A 26,755-nucleotide genomic window follows, 5' to 3' on the forward strand; every position below is an offset into this window, starting at 1 on the left:
AGGTTAGGATACCTTTGGGCTGGATCGGATTGCAAAGGTCGAGGCCATTTGGTATCTTTGATGTGTCCGATGGAGGACACGATAGCAGAGGCATTGATGCCGAAATTGTACTCTGATAGCCTCGGTGCTTCTTTAGGCCCGATGGACCCGTCAAAGCTGTTTTTGCTTATGAGTCCTCGGTTGTTTAGTCCTCGGTCATTTCTTCTTTCATTTCTCATAAGGTTTTGCCCGGATCCACTGCTTATCTGATCCCAATTTTACGGTTGATACCGATCCCGGTTTGATCTAGGTTCATGAATGGTGTCTCTCTTGACTCGGTCGATGATCGTGGCGGGGTGTACATATCCGGAAGGGGTCCCGAGTTGGTCATCCTCAACCCTGATTTTTGATTGGTACCGGTTATGGATGCAAGTCCAAGTGATGGCTGGATATTTTACCAAGTTTTGTTTCAACTGCTATGAAGCCAATGAGCTTCGAATGTTGAGTCCTTAGGTGAAAGCCTGAATGACCCAATCATCCGCGACCGGGGACAAATCCATTCGTTCTATTTGGAATCGAGAAACGAATTCTCTGAGCATCTCGTTATCTCTCTGCTTTACTTTGAAAAGGTCTCACTTCCTGGTCTCGACCTTTATAGCACTAGCGTGTGCTTTTACGAAAGAATCTGCAAGCATAGCAAACGAGTCAACAAAATTAGGAGGAAGGTTGTGGTACCAAATCATATCTCCTTTTGATAGGGTCTCTCCGAATGTTTTCAACAAGCCAGACTCAATCTCATCATATTCCAAGTCGTTTACTTTGATGGCGCATGTATAAGAGGTTACATGCTCGTTCGGGTCGGTCATTTTGTTGTACTTAGGGATCTCGGGCATGCGAAACTTTTTGGGGATCGGCTTCTGAGCCACGCTTGAAGGAAAAGGTTTTTGAATAAATTTCTTGGAATCCAGGACCTTCAATATCGGGGGTGCTCCTGGGATTTGGTCGACCCTGGAATTATAGGTTTCCACCTTTTTATCATTGACTTCGATTTTCTTTTCCCCTGTTTCTATCCATTTTGTCAATTCTTCGAGCAATTTCATGATTTCGAGGTTAGTCCCCGATTCACTCTCGCTCGTTCTTTCTAAGATTGGTTCTTTCCTGCGGATGGCTTCCCGAGGGATATCGGGTTCATTCCTGCTCGGTGTTCGACATTAGTTCTGCAATTGAGTTATCGTCGTCTGTTGAGCCTATAGCATTTCGAAGATCATACGCAGGTTGATCTCATCATTTTCGCTGTCGTGCGTGTTTTGGGAAATCAAACGCACTTCCATGCGCACGTTGTTTTCGGGGTCGGTGGGCTGGTTTATGTCGGTGGCCATATGCGAACATGCGTCGATGGGAACCACCACCGGAATTCTACCAAGATCGACCGGTGCTGCCTCGTTACCGAGCACTGCATTTTTGTTCCTGCCATGGTGGTCAGATTATGTGTCCATGTTTAGAGGGACAGACTGTAGGTTTGACATTTCAATCCTGATCTGAAATCAGAAATACTTCAAAGAACAAGTGTAAAATGAGGTGTGTTATGGTGATTTTTATCAAATTGCCGCTATTATCCTTAGCCCCACGGTGGGCGCCAAACTGTTTACCCTCAAAATCGGATAACAATTGAATTTGTTAGTGGTTTAAAGGATATGCGGATTAATTTGATACTAAACGATATATTAACTGCAAACCACGCGAATTGGATAATTTCAGCATAGGAAAGCTGGTCACCCTCGAGCTGAATGTACTTTGATCGACAACAAGATACCAAAGAATAAGAAGTTAAAGAATAACGGTAATGATTGCTTATGGGTGTATATTACAATATGTTTTATGAATTGTCAGGTCCCTTTATATATTAGGGGAGACCTAATTTTAGGGTATTATTCTATTGTTCTATAAAAGGTAAAAAGTCATTGATTTGTTGATTGTTGGTCTCCTTTTTTGGTATGTTCCGTGATTTCTGCCGCAATGTCCGGTTAGTTGCGGGAATTTTGGACCCTTGTCGGATAAGCTGGCAATATTTTTCTTGAGACCGTTTGAACCGGGACCGGTTATGACCTCGGTAAACTCGAAGGCAAGTTTGGTGATTTTGGTGGCTAACTCGGCAAGGCAGGAGCCGATCTCTGGGATTTTATCACCATCTCTCGATCTCGGCCTATTGTGTTGGATGCTCGATCAAATCCCGAGTTCGATTTTACCCGTATACAAGTATATAGGAAGGTAAAAATCCCAAAAATTTAAACCCAAGCCTTATGGGCTCCAACTCTAAATGTATGGAATTTCACCTGTGAAATTTAACACTAAAATTCTGCACCTTTTAAGATGTAAGACAACAATTCTAACAATGAATTGCCTTTGAATTCTTCACAGTATGATCTTAATCATGTTACCAGAAAAAAAAATGATTCGGGCAGTAAGACTATTGTCCCATAAAAACACAAAGGGCATTTATTAATGTCAAGACTTTCTTTAAGCAAAACAAAAAGAAACAGGAAAATGAACGCCCCTTTGGATTGATTATTAGTAGAAAATCAGAATAAAGACAAACTGGTCATTAAAAAAGATTATGCAAATCTTACTTAATATATTAGGAAATTAAATGCGATGGTAGAAGGCGTGTTTGATCAAATAAAAACAAACCTTATCATTAGTTGCTCTTAGGCCTGGCAAGTGGGCCGGTCCAGGCCCGGGACCGCGGGCCAGACGGGCCAGACGGTTAAACGGGCCAGGACCGTATGGTCCGATTTTAGCGGGCCTGGTCCGGTCTCGTGTGCCGGTCCTATGATTTGGCCCGTCAGGCCCGGGACCGGTTGGCCCGCCAGGGCCCGGGACCGGCTCGGTCCCCTTAACGGGCCTAGCGGGCCCAACGACTAATTTTTTTAATTTTTTTTTAATAAAAAAAAATGTTGGACTATATATATATCTTAAAATATACTATATATATATATTATACTATACTACATATACATCTTAAGATATACTAAGTATACTAGATATATATAGTAGATATACATGTATATATAGTATATCTTAAGATGTATATATAGTATATAAATCGAATATAGCTTATATATAGTATACATATATATATATATAAGCTTATATATATATATATATATATATATATACTATACTATAGTCTATACTAGATATACTAAGTATACTAAGATATACTATATATACATCTTAAGATATACTATATATATTATACTATATACATCTTAAGATATACTATATATACTATACTATATATACATACTAAGATATACTATATATACATAGTATACTAGATATATATAGTAGATATACTATACCACATATACATCTTAAGATATACTATATATACTATACTATATATACATCTTAAGATATACTATATATACTATACTACATATACATCTTAAGATATATTATATATACATCTTAAGATATACTATATATACATCTTAAGATATACTATATATACATAGTATACTAGATATATATAGTAGATATACTATACTACATATACATCTTAAGATATACATAGTATACTAGATATATATAGTAGATATACATAGTATACTACATATATATCTTAAGATATACTAAGTATACTAGATATATATAGTAGATATACATGTATATATAGTATATCTTAAGATGTATATATAGTATATAAATCGAATATAGCTTATATATAGTATACATATATATATATATATATATATATATATATATATATACTATAGTCTATACTATAGTCTATACTAGATATACTAAGATATACTATATATACATCTTAAGATATACTATATATACTATACTACATATACATCTTAAGATATACTATATATACTATACTACATATACATTTTAAGATATACTATATATACATAGTATACTAGATATATATAATAGATATACATGTATATATAGTATATCTTAAGATGTACATATAGTATAACATAGTATAGTATACACACATATATATATATAAGCTTATATTTATACTATATTATATATACATCTCATAAGATATATAAACTCTATTCGATATACTATATATACATATTAAGATATATATATATATACTATACTATATATAAATCTTAAGATATACTATATATAGTATACTACATATACATCTTAAGATATACTATATATACATAGTATACTAGATATATATAGTAGATATATATTAAGATATACTATATATACATCTTACTATATATATATATATATATATATAGCTTATATATCTTAAGATGTATATATATATTAAGATCTACTATACTATACTATATATATATAGTATATCTTAAGATGTATATATAGTATATTTTAAGATGTATACTATGTGTATATATATATATATATATATATATATATATATATATATATATATATATATTTTAAGATGTATATATAGTATATAAATCGAATATAGCTTATATATCTTTATTACTATTTTTTTCTCTAACTTCTATAAAAAAAAAATAATTAAAAATAAAAAGTTTCTGTTGGGCCCGTTTAGGCCCGGGACCGGACCGGGACCGGCCCACTAAACCCAGGCCCGTTAGTTCATGGTCCCGGTCCCGGGCCGGTTACAGCAATAAGCCCGCGAGGCCCAGGACCGTTTAGGACCGGACCGTATAGGACCGGCCCACTTAGGACCGGGCCCGCGAAACCCACTTAGGACCGGGCCCGACCCACTTGCCACCCCTAGTTGCTCTAATCAAATATAACCCCACTTACCTAAAACAAATTATACATATATAAATTACTAACATAGAAGGATGTGCATGAATCTTGGGGCTGACAATAGAGACCAGGAAAACGCCTAATTAACTTGCACGCTGTATTGAGAACATTATACATTGGTCCATTGCGAAACTACAAGGAACATCAACTTAGTTTAGGTAAATTAATGTAGTTTAGCTTTGGTCTTTTGGATTTTGTTTTTGGTGTTAGGGGAGGAAACCAATTACCAAACATTTTTTTATTATTATAATTAGTTGTGAAACTATAGTGCTTTCTCAAATTTCCTATAACAAATACAACCTACTGCTAGGTCCGGAAATTTTGCAAGGTGGAAATGGCGTTGTACTCCTTAATGAATCGAATTGTCCTTCGACCTTCGTTTGATTCCGTTGGATGACCCAAGTAATGCCTAGTTAAGTGTAGCATCTAAGTTCTGTCTTCTCCTTGCTATAAGGGTGGAGCTAGATTATTGTGATAAGGTTTAATTGAATTTCCTTATTCGAAAAATTATACTGAGCAAATAAGGCATCAGCTTTTTTGGTTATATATAAAATATTGCCTTAATATAAGAAGATTCTAATATCGTAACAAAGTATTAACAATTTCCTTGCAGGTTGTTTTGCTTTTAATTCACAAGTTTTCCCGCTCTTTTTTTGGAGGGGGAGGGGGAACCAATAACGCAATGTGTCATTGTGCACAGGGGTGGATCTATGTATATGATTGGGGGTGTCATGCCACCCGGATGCTCGAGTAAAATTTTGTGTATGTATTGATATTTTACACAAAAAGACTATATATGTAAAGTGTGACACCAAGCAGTCACAAATGGACTCTAGGTATCGTGGTTAGTATGCCAAACTCCAAGATGCAAGATCCACTATCGATACTCATTGCCTACATTAGCATTCCAATTTGTCGTTGTTCCCCCTTCTTTCTTTTCTTTCTGGTCCATTTCTTTATTTCTTCATCTTTTTGTTCCCTCCTCTTTGAACCCATTTTTATCATTTGTTAAATTGTTTCATTTTTCTTTTCTAGTTCTTCAAAAAAATTCTTGAATATGATTTAAATTTTTTCTCTTTTTATCCATCTATTGTTATCTTTTTTTCTTGATTTGCAATTTTTTTTAAGAATGATGATAGGATCAAAAGAGATAATATTAATCTAACTATATGTAGATTGAAGGGGTGTAGTTGCTAATTTTAAATTTTTACTTTTATTTATACTTTTTAATCACAATGAATCAAGAGAATTAGATTAAATTGGATAAACCTATTCGGTTTGGTGATCAAGTATTTATTCATGAACCAAAATTGTGCACATCAAACTGAATTAATTATCTAATCGACTAAATGTACATCCTAATTTAATTTCTTTTGTTAATGGTTAGTTCGCATTAACGATAGTGGCACCCGTAATTACTAAATTCTGAATCCGCCTCTGAACCTGTGCTTGTTTCAAAGTAAATGTGAGAACAAATTTTGCTAACCAAAACCACTCATTGATACAATTTGCCAATCATTATCATCATGCACGACACCATGCCCTATAATTTAGAGTTGGATGGCTGAAATGTGCGATACTGATTTTGCACGTTCTAGGATATATTGGTTGGCAATTGAACTACATTTCCAAGTCTAACACATTATTTTCTCAGCCTATTTTTTTTTTTCCAAAAAAATAAGAGATTGTTGAATTTTAAAAGATATAAAGATGGCATTTGAACACACATTTTTCTTTTTAGATATATATCACATATATAAACATTAATAATTTACAAGAAAGTGAATTGAACTGAATCCTTTCTCATGAAACTTGTTTTTCCTCATGATTTAATTTATGTGAATATAATCGTACAAACTCATATTGAAAAGAATAAATTTGCTTTCAATCCTCCTCAAATTATAAATTAACCTTGAGTTTTAATCACTTGATAAGATATACTTTCGCCTTGGCTATATATGCCACTAATTCACGTATCTACCATGTTGTCACAATAATGTAAAGATAGACAAAAGAATGTTCTCGTTATGAGTTTATTCTCTGTGCCTTAGGTCCCATCTAGCGTGAGATGTCTCTTCTTCTAAGCAGCATCTATTCTCTCTTTTTCCTTCTTTTTTTATTTTTGAAGAGAATATAATTATACCTACAGCTTTGACATAGCTAGCTTAATTCCATGCTCTGAAAAAATCTTCTATTTATTTATGTTACATTATTCATTTTTTTTTGGTATCTCACCCGATGTCCGGTATTCGCATTGGAGTCGATTATATCGGGATTCGCTTCGGATAGGGCCCCATTCGGGAGGAAGCGCTCCCTACCAAAAAAAATTCCATATACAGGGCTCGAACCCGAGACCTCTGGTTAAAGAAAGAGCAGCCTCATCCACTGCACCACATCCTTTGGTGGTATTATTCCTTTTTTGTGTTGGGGGGGGGGGAGGAGGAGGTAAATATGGCCGGCGAAACAATTAAGAAAGCAATATTCTTTGACATTTTTGAATTTTGTTCAGGACCAATTATACTAACATGTCAAACTTTCACTTCACGTACATGTCAAGAATGTGACTTGCTTTAAAACAACAATAAATCTAGTATAATCTCATATAATGGAGTTTGGGGTGAGTAGTATGTATGCAGCCTTACTCCTACCTTGTGGAATGGACTTGCATTTGCTATACCAAATTTTGTCTCATTAAATCTTTTCTTACATCCTTCTATTTTCATGAGATTTTTAAAAAATCTTAACCATTCAACTTAAAGAGGGAAACAACCACTAATGCTAGCTTGTATTAGGGTTAGTTGTTTACATTACACCCTTTGGGGTGCGACCTTTCTCAGATTCTATATGAATACGGAATATTTTGTACACTAAACTGCGTTTTTATTTAAACTTAGAGGGAAAAGGAATAGGAACGACTTGTGCGGTTGTTCCACTTCTCTTTTCTTTAATTTGTTCGAAGCTAACTTAGAAGATCATATTTGGATATGCCTAAGAATACGATTTTCCTCAATTTATTAATGATTTTTTTTAGTTCTAATTGCTAAAAGAAGAACAAAATCAAATAAAACCGATTTATACTACATTTTAGTTCATAATCCAAGGTTCCTCATTTGTTGGGACAAAGCATTTCAATAAAATGAAGGTAAAAGATTCTTTCTGTTTGTGATATACTATATAGCATGATTCTTGTCTGCTTTCACGTTGGCTTTCTTCTTGATCATTAGCACAGTGCTTTGTCCTTGATTCTCATTTCTTATTTACCTCGACTGTTGGATGTCAATTTTCAGAATTTTGATTATTTTTTAACAAAAACTCATTAGCAGTTATCAGATAACTTTACAGATAAAAAGAAATCACATAGTGTATTTTAATTTGATGTTGTTGAGTAGGTTTAATCAAATTTTATGATTAAATTGAAGAAATGAAACTTTCATTTGGAAATACTTTTCAATGATGAAGGATTTGAAATTCACCTAAATCTCATGACAAATACTGCTTATGATATCATCAAGATGATTCACATTGACAACGGCCTGCTTGCTGGCTGGCTTAGAAAGTTCTTTTTTATTTTATTTTTTTAGTTTATTTACTAGTAGTATTATTGTTTGTCTGTTCAAGCTCTGAGAGATAGACTAATGAAACAAAAATATAGTTGAAATAATTAAATAAATAAATAAATAAATAACAAAGTGGAATCCAACCTATTAAACAACCCCATTAATGATCATTACCATGTCCTCCAAAGTCAACCCTATACTTTTTATCATTTTGGAGTGATTAGTTAGCGATAATATAATTAAATATTACCAAAAGGTTATTCTTTCGGCTTAACGTTAATTTTAATTAATTACCTTTTGGAACCTCACAACAAACATTAGATCTTTATGCTTCCAACTAACTTATAATCATATCTTCATTAAATGGCATCTAATCAAAAAAGTTTTCCACATACACCAAAAAGCAAATTTTTTTGTTGGCAAAATGGTCCCAAATCACATTGAATTTGGATGGCAAAATGAAAAGGAAAGCACTGAACGATACAGAAAATAGTTGTGTGAAGAGGAGGTATAAAAAACAACAATTGCACCGATTAGATCAAAGATGTTAGGATTTTAAGTTTATGGGTTCTGATTATAGAAAATGCGGCTTACTGGACTCTAGATAAATTATTTATACATATTAAATGGATTTTTTTATGGAAACATATGGTTTGAATCAAAGCTATTGGATTCGGTCGAACGTGGCTCCGCTCCGAGTTAGATAGATTTTTTTTGATATAACCATTATGTGGCCTTTGAAAATTTTATATCCTAATTAAAAACGACAATTAATTAGTTTGACCATCGTACTCCGGAGTGCTAAATTTGTAATCATTTTATGAAACAAGAAATTCAAGTAAAACCATAAACTTATCTATATCCACCAGATGCTGGCATATATATATAATATATACACATTTATACAACTTAGGATTCAAAGGCCACATAAGAAATCACCATATTATCTTTTAACCCAAGAACAACTGGGGTCAAAATATAAATAGAGAAACAATGAAGGCAATGAATCCATATACCAAAATTTATTTCTGTGCCCCCTAACTTTATACCCTTTCCACCAAAGCCACTCTAAAATATGCAATCTGAAATCTTTTCAAAACACACACTAATATTCCTTAGGCTTTTCTTATCAATTTTAGAAAGTTTCCCATTTTGTTGTAACTACAACTGGGCCTGGATTTCTCTGATCAGCAAAACTAACCCTCTTCCTCTGTTCTTGATTATAGTACATGGATTTTGGCATTTGCCCTGTGAATATTCCATTTTTGTGGTGCATTTGCACTTTGTCATTGTGATTTCCAAGGGCTGAATTTCTTATTTTCAACATGTCTAGTGTCTCTATGTATTTTTGCACCCTTTTCACCTACCATTTATCAACAAAAACAATTAGTAATTTAGCAAAAGAATTTAACAAGTATAAAAGAATTTTTATATTATCATATCGCTTAAAAGATAACTACATACTGCCGTCCGTTTATAAAAGGTTGAAATAGTGACTCGAAAAATAAGGCAAGTTCTATATTACAAAATGTTAAATCGCAATATACTAATCTTTTGGAAGATTCATCCAACAAAGATAATGTTAATCACTTTTAAAGAAAAAGAACGATGCATTATCTTGTGATTGAGTTGAACGGAGGGACGAAGCTATCTGTGGTCAAGGGTGGTCAAATCGTCGAAAAATCATATTAGGTATGGGATAAAATATTAACTTGTTATTGTTAAAAAAAATAGATTTTGACACTTATTAAATTTTCTGGCTTCGCAACTAATTGAATGAATGTGTACCTGCATTCTTCTCTGCAACTTGAGATCACCATCAGCAGTAATTCCATCTAATTTTATCAATTGTGTCATCAACAATTCAATCAAACTCAATATCAAAGTTTCTGTTACTTTCTTGCCACCATAAATGTCCATTTCAACATTAGCAACCTACATAAACATAAAAACCAATAATCAAAATCCCTTGAAATGAAAAATTAAGAGGAAAAGAAAATGTAATTTAGAAGATAGAATTATTGTTACCTGCTTAGCAAGTTTATCAATATCAAGTCTAATTGCTGTGATTTCCTTTGATGCATTCTCCATTTTTGCATTTCTTCTTGATTCAACAAACCTCTTTTCTCTGCTTATCTCATCCTCAATTAGTACAAGTTTTGATCCATCTTTTAAACCAGCAACATCAAGAAAACCCCTTGAATCTCTTTCTTTTTCCTTGTAAAATATTTTCTGATCTTCAGGATGTAATCCAGTTTGGCCTGCTAGCATTTTCTTCAATTCCCCTGTAAAATTCAAGATTCCTCATTTTACGACACCCCTTTTAAGAGATGAGTGGAAAAAATGCATATTAAAGTATGAATGTGCAATTCCATTTCAAGATATCTCATTTTATGACAACCCTTTTGAGAGATGAATGGAAAAATGCATAATAACAAAAGTAACTGATAAAGTTGATATCATGTGACCAGGAGGTCACGGTTCGAATAATGAAAATATCCTCTTGCATAAATGTAAGGTAATTATGCGTACAATAGATCGTTGTGATTCAGCCTTTCCCAGGATCCCGCGCATAGTCGAAGCTTAGTGACCACGAGAAGGCAAGGCTTGTTTCCGGCCGATACTCGGGTCAATCAAAAATAAAGTAAGAATGAATGTAAATTACCAAAAGTTGCTTGCGAACTGATTTTGACTTCATGATAAGATGAACCATATTTGACTTTGACTTTAATGGTTGGAACTGTAATGGAACTTTGATAGGAATCAGAACTTCTTTGCTGTACTAACATTCCTCCTGGCCTCATCTCCCATCCTGAAGATGAAAGTCCATTCCCATTTGGCTTATTTGGCTTAGTCTTCATTTTCAACAAGTCTTTGCTCATACTGAGAAATTTTTGTTGTAATAATGAATGGAATTTATGTTGACTACTTTCCTCAAGAAATGTCAAAAGTTGATGAAAAAATGGGGGGGTTTTTTTGTTTTTTTTTTAATTGAAAGTGCGTGTCTGCTAAGCTAAGAACAACCCCATGAATGAAGAAAAGAAAGAACCAGAAAGATTCTGACCCACAATGTCAGAAGCACAACAATAATGTTATGTTCCTATGACAGAAAATCCTTGTAACTAATCAAGAAACACCAAACTGGTTTTTATGCTAAAAACTTTAGGCTTTTTATCTTTGTGCTCGAGTCTAAAGAGAAAAAAAAAAAAAAAGGAACTTCAGGGACTTTTCTAGAGAAGTTTCAGAAATAATGTGATAATGATTTTATAGAAACTTAAATGTGGAGTGATAAGAATAGTAAGAAGAAAGAAAAAGAATGAATGGCTATTGGGGTGGGTGAGAAGTGAGGTAGAAGGGAATATATGGATGTTAGGATATAAAATAAGAATATAATTTTAATTTCTTTTTTTTTTAAATAAGAATTGAAAGACCCCTTTTTTAAAAGAATTATAGTGATTCAAGGGTAAATTTATTTTATAAGGGCAAAAGAAAAGAGGTGGAGGTTTGGTTTATAAAATAATGAGATTGATATCCTAGTGTCAATATTGAAAATATGTTAATTAATTAAAATAAGGGGGTCAAAATGCCAAGTGTTATCTTTTTATTTGTTTTCTTTTTCCTGGAAAGAGACTTGAGAAGAATAGCTTTAGCTTTTGATAGTAACTGATTCTTTGCCTGTACATAATTTCATTATCCATGTAATTTCTTGTCCATTCATATGTCCCTAATTAACACTATTTGTTTTTGGCAAGAGGGAAAATTCGCAGCCGCTACAATCTGTGCCACAACTTCTATAATTTGGGTGAGCACTTTATATACACTGGGTAAATCTTTCCATGTGTAATAGCATGCAAACCATACAGGGGATGTAAACCGCACTAGACAAGGCATGTGCGACAGGCTCAACCCACAAGGCATTGAGGGGAAAATCGATCATAAGTCATCCATGTGGATAACCGTCCTCCAAACCAACTGGACAACTCTGAATGGTTAATTAACACTATTTTTGTTATGTTTTGTATGCAATAATTGTAAATTGATACCAGAAGTAACTTACTCCAACTTGTAATTGGCTAAGATATTCATCTTCCTTTGTATTGGGGAATTGTACACACACCTTTTAATAATATTCTTCTACAAGGCCATAAAGAGTTAAGAAATGTTATTCACAAATCACATAATTTCAGCAAAACTTTGCTATCACCTACATGAATTTAGCCAAACTTTTCTCTACTATTTCAATTTGAAGTATTTTGGGAAAAAACAACTAAGTTCAATATAGTAAAGTACTCATGAACCTTTATAGTGGATTAAAAGAAAGAACAAGCTCATATGAAAGTTTCAAAAAAAAATGACTGGTGTTGAATCAATGGTGAAATACGCTCTTGTTCACGAATCTATTGTTCTAACTCATACCAGGCTATCTTCGAAAAAATAGGGGTCCCGAAGTTCCGAATAATTTTAAAAATGACTATTGTTGAATCAACGGTGAAATACGCTCTTGCTCACGAATCTGTTATTCTAGCTTAGACCAGGCTATCTTCGAGAAAATAAGGGTCCGAACGATTTTTTGAAACAACCATCATCTTTAATATTGGTGTATTTTCTAGGACAAAAAAAATTGTTTTCTCTTTCTAAGATTAAGTATAATTTTTACCAACTTTGGTGGACCTGTTGGGAAAAGGAAGAAAGTAAACCAATAGTAAGGAAAGCAATCCCTTGAAGCAATAGTAAATTGTCAAAAAGATTTTAGTTCCAAACCCTTTTTCTCCTACAAGCATGCAAGAAAGTTGTTAGAATGATCTCTAGGTGAGGGAAGTGAAAGAGAATCTTCACTTTCATGAGCAAAGGAATTATTAATCTTTTGCAGAACTAGCAATTTAGAAGATAAAAAGTAACGAATCAAAAGAGGATGATTAGAAAGAGTGCAAAGCAAAATTAGAAAATTGATGATGCTATATTATGGACAAAAACAATCAAGACTTTGAACTTCAAAAATGACGTCTTTTTTGGTTCATTGCTTACTCTAAGATTCAATTATTCCTTTATTACTTGTATTCATGACATTTGTATCTTTATTTGCAAAATAAAAAAAACTTGTAAACCATAAATTTAAACTAAAAGATCTTATTAGATGAAGTATAAAAATTATTTTTTAATAATAATGTAGAGAGGGCTATCTCCACAGTTGAATTAATATGAGGGCAATTCAAAGCTCTTATTTATTTATTCAATAATTTGTTTTGGGCTGGGGGTGGTGGCCAAGAGGGTAGGGGCCAATAAGTAGGGGTGTTCAAAACCGAACCGAAACCGAAAACTGAATCGAAACCGAAGCTTAATGGCTTATTGGTATCGGTTTAACGGTTTAACGGACGGGGAACGGATTGAAATTTTTTTATTAACGGCTTATCGGTTTGGGAGCGGATTATTCAATTTTCTTAACGGATAATCCGTTAACCCGTTAAGAATATATATAAAAATTATTTTTATCCATATATATATATATATATTAAATAATCAAAAACCATTCTTCCACTTCTAGTACTTTATCTCTATTCTCTATTACTAATTTACTATTAAATATTTAGTTATAATTTACTATTCCATTTAGTTACTATTAGATAATTTTGATTATCATGTATTATACCCAGTGTTCTTTTCTATTTCTTCTGATAGTTATAAGTTGTTAATATGCTCATCCCCAGAGATGATTCTACTGGGAAATACGTTGGAATACACATCTCTCTATTTCTTCTATTTAGCTCTCTTCTTAGGAATTTTATTTTGAGTCATAGCGGTTAACAAACAATCCGATAAACCGCCCGATAAGAGCTAAATCGATACCAATCCGCCCGATATCTTATCGGGTGGCTAGCGGATTAATACATTTAAAAGCCGATAACTGATAAGCCAAACCGTTAAGAGTATATAACCGCTCAATCCGCCCGATAAGCAGCCCTAGCAATAAGAAATTCTAAACTCTTATTTTGGACGTACAAACTGTTCAAAAACCCTTTCTAGTCTGTAAATAATAATAGTCTTGAATCACTTTCTTAAAAAGCTTTTCTGGTAGAATAATATTTCCTGAAAATTATATCTATGTAACCATGTTTTTTAAGAAAACTTCTTTTCAAAAAAAAAAAAACTACGTGGGACTTGATTCCTTTTTTTTTCTTTTTGGTTACTCGAAAAAGATGGTACATAGGCAGCTCTCCCAAAAACGTATGTGAACTTATCAAGTAGAAATGGCGTGGGATAGTCATTTTTTAACGCGGTATTTAATTTTTATCCGGTATTTTTAATGCTGAACAAAAATAGTCATTACTCTATTAAAATTAATACGAAAAGATATTTTTACCCTTCATTCATGAGTGCTGTGTAAATATTAAGGACATGGTATCCTTAATATATACACTGCACACATGAAGTTAAGGACGCTATGTCCTTAACATTTACACTGCACATATGAAGTTAAGGACATGATGTCCTAAAGTTTAACAACGGAAGGTGCAAATACATGACACTTTGTCCTTAATATTTACACAGCATTTTTGAAGTTAATGGCATCATGTCCTTAATATTTGCACAACGCCCATGTCTAGCACAAGGGTATTTTCGTCCGGGCAGGTAAAAATTTATTAAGCACTGGCTAAAGAGTAAATACATTTTAAACAATGGCTAAAGAGTAAAGACATCTCTAATTAGTGGCTAACTTTGTACTTCCCCCACTTATCAACAAGAAGAGGCCCTACTCAAGTTCTAATTTACTAAATCATATGCTTATATGTTCATAACATCGCATGTAGAGCTTTTCGGAAGAGAATCACTATCACAAAAATAATTGAGGACCCAAAATTTAAGAGCAAGAAAAAAAATGAAATACTGAAGAAAACAATGGAAAAAGATAAAGAAGAACAAGGGGTCCATGAATTGGCTGCATTGGCAGAATGTGCTGCTAGCAAGAATGTCCCCTTCCAAATGGAAAAGGAAAACAAAAAAGGCCAGCTTTCTTGGGTCAGTTAGTCCTTGGAAAAATCTGCATCCAATGAGCTATATTGCCCATCCAATTTGTTAGTAGTCAGTTCTGAATACTTATTAGTAGGGCTGCCCCAATAGCTCTTTTTGAATGGACATCTGAGATAGCATCAAGCCGAGCACAAAACAGATCTGAAGGGCAGACATCATTTTGTTTCTTCAGCAAAACATAGCAAGTGAACTACTTGGTAAAGTACCTATCTACCTGGAACCTTCATAAATGTCTTGTTTCTTTCCCAAATGGCAAGCAGCTTTTGGTTCATTGGTTTTAATAATAAGTTAAAAACAACCATATTATGACATGTCTTTTTTTTTTCTTTTTTTTTTTGATAACCGTGGTGTCCGGGCCAACTTGCGCGCACCTCGACTAATTCCATATTATGACATGTCTTTTGTCAACTATAACTGTATTCTTGTAAAAGCATGAATTAGTGTGTAACAACCTACCTGTATGCTAGTCATGCCATTCCTCCTGCTCCATCGAATGCATTGAGAAAAGTAACTTAGCCAGATTAAACAGTGTATATTGTAAGACAACTTTATTTCCTTGTTTAACCATTCGGTATCCGAAGTCTACTAGCCCGACTAACACAAGATTCGCGTCAGGTAGACCCAATAAAGGGGTCAATGGATCCTTACATAAAAGCTATGTTGCGCGGGCTCTCCAAAATACTGCCACACTCATGTTGGATTCTTCAAAAATACACTGCTTTTGGAGAATCCGACACGCACCCGGTAATATTTTCGAAAAGTTCGAGCAACATAGCTTAAAAGTTCTCCATTCTCAAGACTCGACCGTAAACTTTGATCAAGGGTGAAGAGATTTCAACCATTCCATTACACCCCTCGATGGTAGAAACAAAGTTGATGTTACTAAAGGAACAATGTATAAGAATGGTTATCTTTGAGGGTGTGATCAAAATCTATAGGATGAATGGGCCTGCAGGCATAAACATAATAAAGTGGGGGCTACAAAGTGGTGGCATAAGAGTGACATGCCTAATCCAAGGGGAAAATAATTCCAGGAGTATAATACATAAAAGAGAAAAATCACTGTTTAGGCCTTTTCAGCCTTATCCTTGAACAAGCAGTCCATGTTTTCAAAAAGGATAATCAAAGAAAAGTGGGGCTAAAGCCAGTTCATCTCTCTACAGTAGCATATGGAGTACCAAATAGAGGAGAAAATGCATGCATTATCAGAAGCTTTAGTATTTAATCTCTATAGTTTCACTCACACAACTCACAAGCTGGTTTAGCTAAGGGTGGTCCAGGATAACATGCCTTTCTGGCATTTCATCAGAGCAGAAATGGCCACAAAGTCAAGAATCCAGCTGCCTAAAAACATTATTAAAAAAACACAACTCAAGCAACTTACTGGAGCTGAAGGTCCTACAATGTTCCACTCATCAATGGTATTGAAAGAGATGATGTACTTCATGAAATATGTCAAAGCTGATGAATTACCAGAGTTTTGAATAGCAACAAAAGATCTGAAGTCAACAAAAGAATAAGTTTACTATAGTACTAACTTCTATGTTATAGGGCAGCCCGGTGCACTAAGCTTCCGCTATGCGCGGGGTCCGGGGAAAGGCCGGACCACAAGGGTCTACTGTAAGCAGTCTTACCCTACATTTTTGCAAGACGTTGTTTCCACAGCTCGAACCCGTGACCTCCTGGGCACATGGCAACAACTTTACCAATAACGCCAAGACTCTCCTTCACTAACTTCTATGTTATAATGGTACTAATTGCCATTCCACCTCAACGGCTCAACCATACAAGAATGTAAATTGACTAAGCAGATTGCAAGACAAGTAATGTAGAAACCAAAGGAAGGCAGCATTTTGAATTGCTAGCATTTCAGTGCTAACTGGAGCATAGTATTTGCATCAGCTGTCCTCTCCTTTGTTAAGCTAATATTTCTACATTTCCTTTCCATGCTATTCAATACTACAAAGCCTGAAGGCTGCAAGCAGTGCTTGAATCTAAAGTGCCAAAAGAAAAGAGCAAGCAATTATCCATACAAAAAAATGTGAATAAAATCGAAGCAATTGTTAAAACATTTCAGCATGAAACTTCAAATCAAAGATTGTAGAATGTCATCCAACTCGTCCTGATATCGAGATCTTTTGGTATCTTACACTAACCATAAGCATAAAAGTTTTCCCAAGCTTTTTTTGTTTTATAAAAAAAAAAAAAACAGTCACAGGAGAAAACATTCAATACTATGTTGTTTCTTTTTCTTTTTCTTTTTCTTTTGGGATAAATAGCAGCATTGTTGTTTCTTATGAAGACTCTCCCAGGAAAGGTACACAACAAGCGCACCAGAAAGTGGTTATGAACATTGAATGCAAGAACAGAACTTGATTAGATAGTAGCAAAAACAATCATTTATCGATTCTTTTGGCCAAGATTTCCCCAATAATTATACAGTTGGATACATAACTTTTAAGTGGCCAGGTAATTGGAGGAATAATGCTACTTCTCCTGTTCTGCTCAAATTAAGTGCTGTCCAGCTATCAGAACAGAGTACATAGTCAAAATGAAATCTAAGCAACAATCTCAAGAAACTGGCTCGGACTCACTCTACTTTCCTAGCTTTAGATGTCGCAGGTTTTGGAGGCTTAACTACTTTACTAAGCAGGATGAGTACAACTGGTACAATTGTTCCAACATAGTATACACTTCCATATGCAGTAAGGGTTTCATGCAGGCTTAATACCTGTAACACATGAAAGAAAACGATGATCAGCTTCTGTCGAATACAATTAGCTTTAGAGTAAACATCATTCCAACAAATATGAGACTAACCATGAACCCAACAGCGGAATAGTTTAGAACCAGAAGTGTGTATGCAAAGTTCATCAATACCAGTATCTTCTCAAACAGAGTACCAGTAGCAGCTTGCTGCCATCTGTAAATGACTGTTCATAGACAAAACAACATTAGGAAAAGAAAACCAAAGTTAAATGCATCTGATCGAGTGTGTGTGCAAGTTAAATACCTCTTGATCCAGCAATCATCAAAGCGGACTGTACAAAGAAAATGATGTACCCAGGATACAATCCCTGTAATGTAACACGGAAAATTATACCATTAGGTACACAACACACAAAATAACGGACGATAAGAAGAGGGTGCAATGACAGAAAACACTTCAGAAGAGCATAAAGTATTTTATCCAGTTTCAAGCCAATCTTTGAATTAACATGAGAACTCAAAATGTCAATCAAAAGCATTGTGTCTAAGAAAAAGGGTTCTGAAGTACCAGACCATGGTGGATTAGATGATGTGCACAAGTTGGTTCTGACACCGTGTTATTAAAAACAAATTTACAAAAAAAGAAAAGAGAAGAAAGAAAGGGTTCCATAGCCTACTTTTTGAAATTACTTAAGTTTAAGAACTAAGAAACTAGTATTGAAAAGCATAAAAGATTGGGAGCTCCTTTTTCTTAAAATTGACAACAGGCAAGCATGCGGTGGTGTTCAAGAATTGAATAAGTGCAAATTGCTTAGGAAGAGAAGGGAGGATGTGAATACTCCAGTCAAGATCAATAGGCTTTTTAGTAAGATATATCAATGGCAGCAAAAGATAAAATTCAAGAGCTTGTATCTCACCTGGGAAATATCAGAAATGTCCTTTCTTAAAAATAAAACAATAATTTTGAGACACCAAAAAACGGCAGATGAATACTGAAGTAGAGGTGAAAAGACTACAAAACATATAAAGTTGTGAATGGTACACTACAGATTCAACTCGATTGGTTTTACATAGGACCTACACCATGACTTAAAAACTGTTTAAGTTTCTCATAAACACCAAACTGATGTAGAGAAAGATTCTCAACGGACACAAGGATAATCCCCTAGCCGAATCCAATGTTTTACAGTAAACCAATTACTCCTGTTGGCACACTCATATCCCAGCTGGATTTTTTGGCATGCGCAAGAAGAGATTTCCAGTATGTAAGGATAGTAGACTATACAGAAATTTATGGGTACATAAAGGGGAACTACTAAGTCCACGGGATCAAAGCCTTTCCACCATTAGTAACTAGATACGAACACTGCAGGTAAATAATACACGCACAAAATTCTTAAGCCTATTTTCCAGTGGCAGGAGCTACCACGCAAATGATTACGACACACAGTATAGCTAAGCTTGAACTTGACTATTGCAAACATCAAACAAATATCAGTTGACTAACTGAACAAGAAATAATTCCTAAATAGTAAAACTATCTGTAAAGCACTTTCCTAGCAGATTATCACGCCTCAATTGACATAATCAATTATTTGTGCTAGATGCAGTTAGATAATACATCAATAAAGGTTATGCATATATTATGATGAATCTTTCACAGTACAATATGTCAATTTGCATGCCCATCTGGCCCTAAAGTATCCACTTACATGCCATACAGCACTGACAGTCTGGGTAGCTAGCAACTGGAAGAAACCAGGCTTCCTTCCTTTTTGTATGAGCCTCTCATATACATCTGCAGAGCAAAAATGTAAAGTGATTAGAGATCAGATTGTATTCACATGACATGACATGAATAGTGAATCCGTACTAGCTGCACGCACTATTGCCTCAAAAGTCAAAACTACTAATCTACCAACAATGTAAATTAGTATAACGGGATAAACTACCAAAATTCATTGTTTGCCACGATTGAAGAATCATTTAGAAGATGTATGACGTATGGTGAATAATCAGTCTCAAAATACTGCAAAGTTTATTCACATTAGAAATGAATAACTTGCCCGCATCAATGTCTACCATGATGGTGAATAGAACGTAACTAAAGAACATCTCAATCACAAGTATTTACATTCTTACCAGTAGACAAAATGGTTCTACTAGTCTAATAGCTTTACAAAACCGAAGCATGTGATTGGCTTGCAAATGACTAGGAGAGAGATTCACTTACAGTGGCGCAGCCACGTGCTGACTTGAATGTTCCATACAAGTGGTAACTGAACCGAGCTCTTTGCTAACTCAACACCCAATACATCAACATTTTTGGCACGGTCCCAACGTGGTTTTGGTGAAGAAGAGTTTGTCCAACCACTGAACCCTAGTCCGGATATGATGATAGCAGCTTCAGAAATTGACCAGATAAAATAATATTTCCACCGGGCGGTAAAGCAAGCCATATATTGGTAACCCAACCGTTTGAAGAAACACCATTCTTGGTATAATGGATCAGTGAACCTGGAAAGTGGAAAAAGAGGCACCAGGTAGAGATACAACCCCATACAAATAGCAGCTTGAAGAAGAGCCCTTAAAGTTGACCCTAAAGGTGAGGGATTTCCTTTCTCTGAAGGTTTCCAGATCTGAAAGGAAGAAGGATTGAGTTTATTAGCTGCAGTGGGACTTCTTTTGATGAAGTAGTTGCAACAAAACTCAACATGCAGGAAACAATACAATGATGATATTAACTTACTCCTTTTCTCTCTGTCCAGTCAAGGTAATCCTTCATCTCATACACTGGACCTGCAAAATGACTTCCACAACAGAGACAGTAACCAACGTACTCAAGTAACGATGGCAATTTGAGCAGACGATTTTTCTTCTGAGCCTCACGCAAATCTTCTTCCTTCAACAATCCATCTTGGTAATTAATCACACATGAAATTATTTTCAGCGTTATGACCATTAGAGCTCCTGAAAATTTGGAGAAAATAACATCATCATTTTGGATTAGCTAAGTCTAGAAACACGAGAAGTGAAGTACGTAACTGTGAGTAGTCTACTAATAAGAACAATGTGAACAATATAACAATACACCATTCAGAAATGTAATCATATAACAAAACAGTCATTGCTCCTCGGACGGTCTAATATTTTCATCCACTATGAAATAAATCAGCTCACTGCCACTCCTAATTTGTGTCTATCATCTTGCCACTAAATGACAGTCATCGACTGTTTTGAACTTAGGAGTCAGAAGATCTTAATGATGGAAACCAACCAAAGTCCTGACCTCATCGCAGGAGACTCCAGGTAAATTACTTAGACCACCTCTCTAGCTTAGTGACACTAAATGGATCTCCCGGTACTTTAAAAAAAATATGCAACGTCCTCTCTAGCTCAACATGTCATTTCAAACCTCCTCCGCCATCATCCTCCAAAAGCCTTTTGAGGGACAATGATGTCACGGACACTATCATAGATTTTATTTCCAGCTTTACCTGCTGAAGTAATTCTATTTCCTAAACACAATAGCGAGAGAATTAAAAGGAAACTGTGGGGGGGGGGGGGGGAGTATCCAGATGCTTAAATCTAACCCGTCAGAATGTTTAGATAAGCCTTTCATGTTTAACAAATGATAAACAGACCTAGTTTTGTCCAATTATGGCTACATCAGTTCCACCTCAATCAATGTATGTCTGAGCCTACTTCATTCTCTGTGATTTTGTTTAGTTTTAAGAACATGCAATTTTGTTTACAATTGGATGAAGAGCATTCTCATCAAGCGTGGCAAATTTTGACATAGTCCAAATTGAACATTTGATATGAGAGGTATTTATATGCTTCACGAAACACCGACTTTATTTCTAAAAACTGGGGGGCAGGTGTAGTAATTGACCCATAAATCTACTTTGGTTCTCTTAATAAGTAAATTTCCAGCTAAATCAGAATGCATTTGCTGGGTTGTATCAAAATATATGTACTTACCACATCAATGAAATAGGGTCAAGAGCATGATTTGTATATATTATTAGTTTATTACATTGAAAAGAAACGAGGCAAGGACAGAGATCGAGCCCCTGCTTACCCGTAGCATCAATTCCTCCTTCCTTCCATGCATCTCCACTCATGTAGTATACATGGCTGCAAGTTGTACCAAATAACTGTCAAATATCTTAGCGGAAATTTAGAAGTTTCCATCAGAGTTATTCCCATGAAGCAACTATGATAAATCTCTACTTTTTCATTATATGAGAAACTTTCCTTGTAAGTTGTATGATTTGAATCAATTTACAAAGAGCCATCCCTCACATTTACATGAACTTGGAATAAAATTCCAATGTGAACAATATACCATCCTAGATGAGTACTAAAACAACTAGGTAAAAGATAAGCAGGGTACAGAACCTGACACCTTAACTCAGATTAAAAATCGAATTTTTGACACGTGAACTCCCAAATTTCACAGCTTTCCAGATTTTAAATCCGATTGCTTCAAAGTTTACCAAATGAAACAAACTCCAACAACGAAACCCATGGTAGGATCTTTTCTTTCCTATTAATAATGGTCCTATGTGCACCTAGACTAATTCACCATCCAATTACAACCTACAAACACAGTTGATGGATAAATCAGTCCACTGTCTCCACCAAGTTTAGGACAGATGGACGCCGTTCAGTTGGACGGATCAAGAAAAATTATCCCAGTACAAAATCTGTATTTATCCTGTGTTTGGTTGGCATATTTATTCTAGCATAACTGATACCTTAATCTAAGTATTGTGCTGAATACCACATGGAATAACTGATACCTTGATCATTGTATTAACAATCCAAACAACATAACTAGTTGAGTAAATAGTAACTTAATCAAACAAAACGCATAACTAGTACTATGTGAACCAAACGGCCCCAATATAGTGGGAATTCCAGCTGGTCGACTGGTACTTCCCCACGCCTTAACCATTTAGCCATGACCATGGTAGGAGCTTGTAGCCAAAAAAAAAATATTGAATCATTGTATGTGATACTCTTTCTATTTTAGTCTGTCCAAAAAAAACATATTCTATATTTTGAAACAATTAACTTTAAACTTCTAATTTGACCATTTATAAATACATACTCACTCCGTTCCAGTTTATGTGAACCTATTTTCTTTTTGGTCCATTCAAAAAAGAATGGCCTCTTTCTAAATTTATAAATAATTTTGCTTAAACTTACAATTCTAACCCTAACGAAAAGTTTATAACCACACAAATACTCTGACCCCTTTTTGACTTGTTTAGGAACACAAATTCCAAATATACTCATTTTTTCTTACGCTCCGTGGCCAGTCAAACAGGTTCGCATAAATTAGAACGGATGGAGTAAATGTTTATGACTTGTTCTAGACCATAAATTTCAAATTCTTTCTTTTTTATCTTAAACTTCACGAGCAATCAAACACCATTACATAAATTGGAATGAATGGAGTAACTTTTTCAGAGAAAAAAAGAAAGAGCTTTATGAATGGGACTGTAATGTACCATCCAATAAGATATCCAAACGCAGCGAAGAAAGTGATGATCCCGCAGAAACGGCGAGAGAGAACCATGGAAGCATAACCGAGAAGCATAGGCCCAAAGAAATGAAGATTTGAGGAGAAACCAAATGACAGGTACGAGAGAACAGCGCCGGTAACGGCGGCGTAGAGGTGCCTACCGACGGCGCTCGGGACAAAACGGTGGAGGAAGCTCATCGGAATGGTGGCGACGAAACAAAGCAAGAAACGGAGCACCGGTACTGATACTCCGATCGCCGACGCCATTGATTCCATCTCCGGCAGCCCCATATTGGATCAATTGGGTCGGATTGACTCCGAAACGGGTTTGTTCAATCAGTACACCTAGACAAGTTATTCTGAATCTTGGATTTCAGGACCAGGGCTTATGAAAATGAAAGAAGAAATTGGACAAACTAAAAAGAGACAGCGAACCAAATAAATACGGAGTAAAAAAATTGGAAAAGAGAAATAGATCGTATAGTGTGAGATTACGTGGAGGGACCTGGAACGATATTTTTGTTTGCAACTACCCGATATAAATGTATGCACACGTACTTTATTTTTCCAAAGTATTGAGGAATCACATATTTGTGAGTTAAAAAAAAATCACAAAAAATATAAATAATAAACTCTGAACTCAATAAATTAGATGAATTGTAATACAAATTCTAAATTCATATTCATAAAGTTTAAATCTTGAATTCGAAGAAAGCACACTCACAATTAGAACATTTCTTTGGCAATCAATTCATACAAATTATTTTCCCCATGTTACTACTTTTCTCTTTTTACCGGGGCGAACGTAGAGTAACGGTGTCGGGTAAATTTAAATCCATAACTGTCGACGTTGAACATAAATTTATGCGTAAAAATTTATTAAAATTGTAACAAATGGTAGGTCTGAACGCATAAGTTTAAAAATATAATAAGTTCAATACTAAGAGTCTTAAATGTTGAACCCATAAAATTTAATCCTGGATTACGACTATCACCCAACTGTATTAGCCAAATTTGATCATTCGTAGGTGGTACTAACTACCATTTACTGTTTCTTTTCGAGCTTATAAAATTTATTAGTATTCTCTAAATAAGTTTAACCAAAATAAGTTTTAATCGGGGCGGCTAAATTATAAGGCAGCTAAAGCAATGGCCAGAGCCCCAACTTTTTAGGGGCCCATTATTTTCTAAAGTTATATGTTATATATTATAAAAATATATAAATAATCGTGCATATACTGTTTGAAGCAATTTTTTTTGAAATAAAGTAACTTTTTATCTTTTATGTGGGGTCAGTTGGTGTCTAACTTCTTGCCTAATTATATCCTATCACCTAACATGAGCCCACATGACTATTCCTATATTTTTGTCTTTTTCATTGTCTCTTTCACTCATGGTCCAACGGGACGGGACGACATTTAGCCGGAACGGTGGCGGGACGGGACGGGACAAACGAGACGAAACGGTAGGCCCATCCCGTTCCGCTAACAAACGGGACGGGACGGGTTCGCGGGCCTTAAGTGCCGTTTTAAAAAAAATTATTTAAGCATTAAGTTTGGCAACGGCTATTTTTTTTTTACAATGACTAAGTTTTTAAAGTTTGCAACGACTAGTTTTTTGACTTATTTAATAAACTTAAAAATTAAACGAAAATTAGGAAACTAAGTAAAGAATTATAAAATATTAAAATAAAAGACTTGTAATGAAATATTCTAGTAATTATAAATTTATAATAGAGTTATAATTTTTTTAGTATAATTTCAAGCCATTAAGTAACTAAGTAAGAGTGTAAGACAATTCATAAAAAAAAATTCAACGCTTAGAGCCTTTTATTTTATTAATAGAACTTTCAAATCTCACATACAAATATAATTCTTTTTAAGAGCACCTAATCTATGTATCCACCTTATAGGAAGGTTTTTGTTTGAACTAGGCCTCTTAGTAGCCAATTACAAATTATCATACTAATATTTGTAAGCTCCTATATAACTTCGTTCTAACTTATGTATAATTTCTCTCGAATATTGTTCTAGAATTGGCAATGTTGATTGATGTTCCATGAGTTTCATGCCGTCATCGCTTCCAGTGCTAAGTATCTCATTGTATTCTTCTTCTTCCCTAGTGGTTAATTTTTCAAAATCAAGATTTCTTCTTTCTGAATTAATCCAATCTCTGAATAATACGGAAAGCTCTAGGCTGTCCTCCGCTAATGAATGTCTGATGCTACTGATGATGCTTGAATAGCAATGATATCTCGGTCCATTATTGAAAGTGTTGGAAAAGTCTTGCCACGCTCCCTCCACCATGCCAAAAGTTGTTCGTTGCCTTCTTCGTCTTTAATACTTTCCGATCCTTGATTAAGATAAGAATCAAGTTCATCGTCAATAGAGGAATCAAAACTTGTTATATCATCTATATCTTCCCATAGAACTTCTACTCTAGGCTTAGAAATAGAAGGAGCATTTTCACCACCTGTTTTTTCCATAGATTTATATTTATCAAACATTAATCTAACAAAAGAATATATATGTTAGCTTGGCAGTCTTCGAGAGATGGTTGTTCATTTTCTTGAATTGATAAATTCTCATAAATTTTATGAGTAAATCCCTTTGCACCTCTTAATTTTAAAGATTGGTTAAGTATAGTAAAAATGAAATAAACTTGGGGAATAGGAAAAAAATACTTTTTAAATTTTGCAATCATTTCATTAATGGCCGGTGCATAAGTTGGATTAGTTTTATACTTACCAAATACAACAGAAATTTTACAAATATACCATAATATTTGTGTAACAGTAGGATAATACATACCAGAAAATTATTTTGTAGCATAATAAAAATTTTCTAAAAATTTAGTAAGCTCTTTGATATGATCCTAATCAGAATCAACAATTTGATCAGCGGGGATACCATTATGCATATTAAATACCTTTTGTATAGGCACCCGATAATCATAAGCAACTTTAAGCATTTCATAAGTAGAATTCCACCTAGTACAAAAAAAATTTGGAACTTTTCTATATGGAAGGTTAGCACTAGCGCATTGTTGAGCAAATTCACCAATTCTACTCGCTTTATTAGCACGAAAAATATAGCTGCAAGTATGTTGTACTTTACTACAAGGATCAAAAAATAAATAAATATAATCTTTTACAATC

At 34.5% G+C, this 26,755-nt stretch overlaps 2 protein-coding genes across 2 annotated transcripts; both read right to left on the bottom strand.

Moving 5' to 3' along the window:
* Window positions 1-9,160: 9,160 nt before the first annotated feature.
* On the bottom strand, window positions 9,161-11,653 carry LOC104103082 (BAG family molecular chaperone regulator 3-like). The gene is made up of 4 exons (XM_009610961.4): window positions 10,993-11,653; window positions 10,356-10,612; window positions 10,116-10,262; window positions 9,161-9,690 (listed from the first exon to the last, which is right to left on the bottom strand). Exons 1-4 carry the CDS (start codon window positions 11,207-11,209, stop codon window positions 9,463-9,465), a joined length of 849 nt encoding a protein of 282 aa, XP_009609256.1. The 5' UTR covers window positions 11,210-11,653; the 3' UTR covers window positions 9,161-9,462.
* A 6,058-nt stretch (window positions 11,654-17,711) lies between these two features.
* LOC104103081 (lysophospholipid acyltransferase 1-like) lies at window positions 17,712-24,110 on the bottom strand. Its single transcript, XM_009610960.4, has 8 exons — window positions 23,585-24,110; window positions 22,147-22,202; window positions 20,812-21,032; window positions 20,296-20,701; window positions 19,775-19,860; window positions 18,367-18,430; window positions 18,174-18,286; window positions 17,712-18,084 (listed from the first exon to the last, which is right to left on the bottom strand). Exons 1-8 carry the CDS (start codon window positions 23,887-23,889, stop codon window positions 17,944-17,946), a joined length of 1,392 nt encoding a protein of 463 aa, XP_009609255.1. The 5' UTR covers window positions 23,890-24,110; the 3' UTR covers window positions 17,712-17,943.
* Window positions 24,111-26,755: the final 2,645 nt, after the last annotated feature.

This window comes from Nicotiana tomentosiformis, chromosome 8 (assembly GCF_000390325.3).
Source record: "Nicotiana tomentosiformis chromosome 8, ASM39032v3, whole genome shotgun sequence".
NCBI classification, from domain to species: domain Eukaryota; kingdom Viridiplantae; phylum Streptophyta; class Magnoliopsida; order Solanales; family Solanaceae; genus Nicotiana; species Nicotiana tomentosiformis.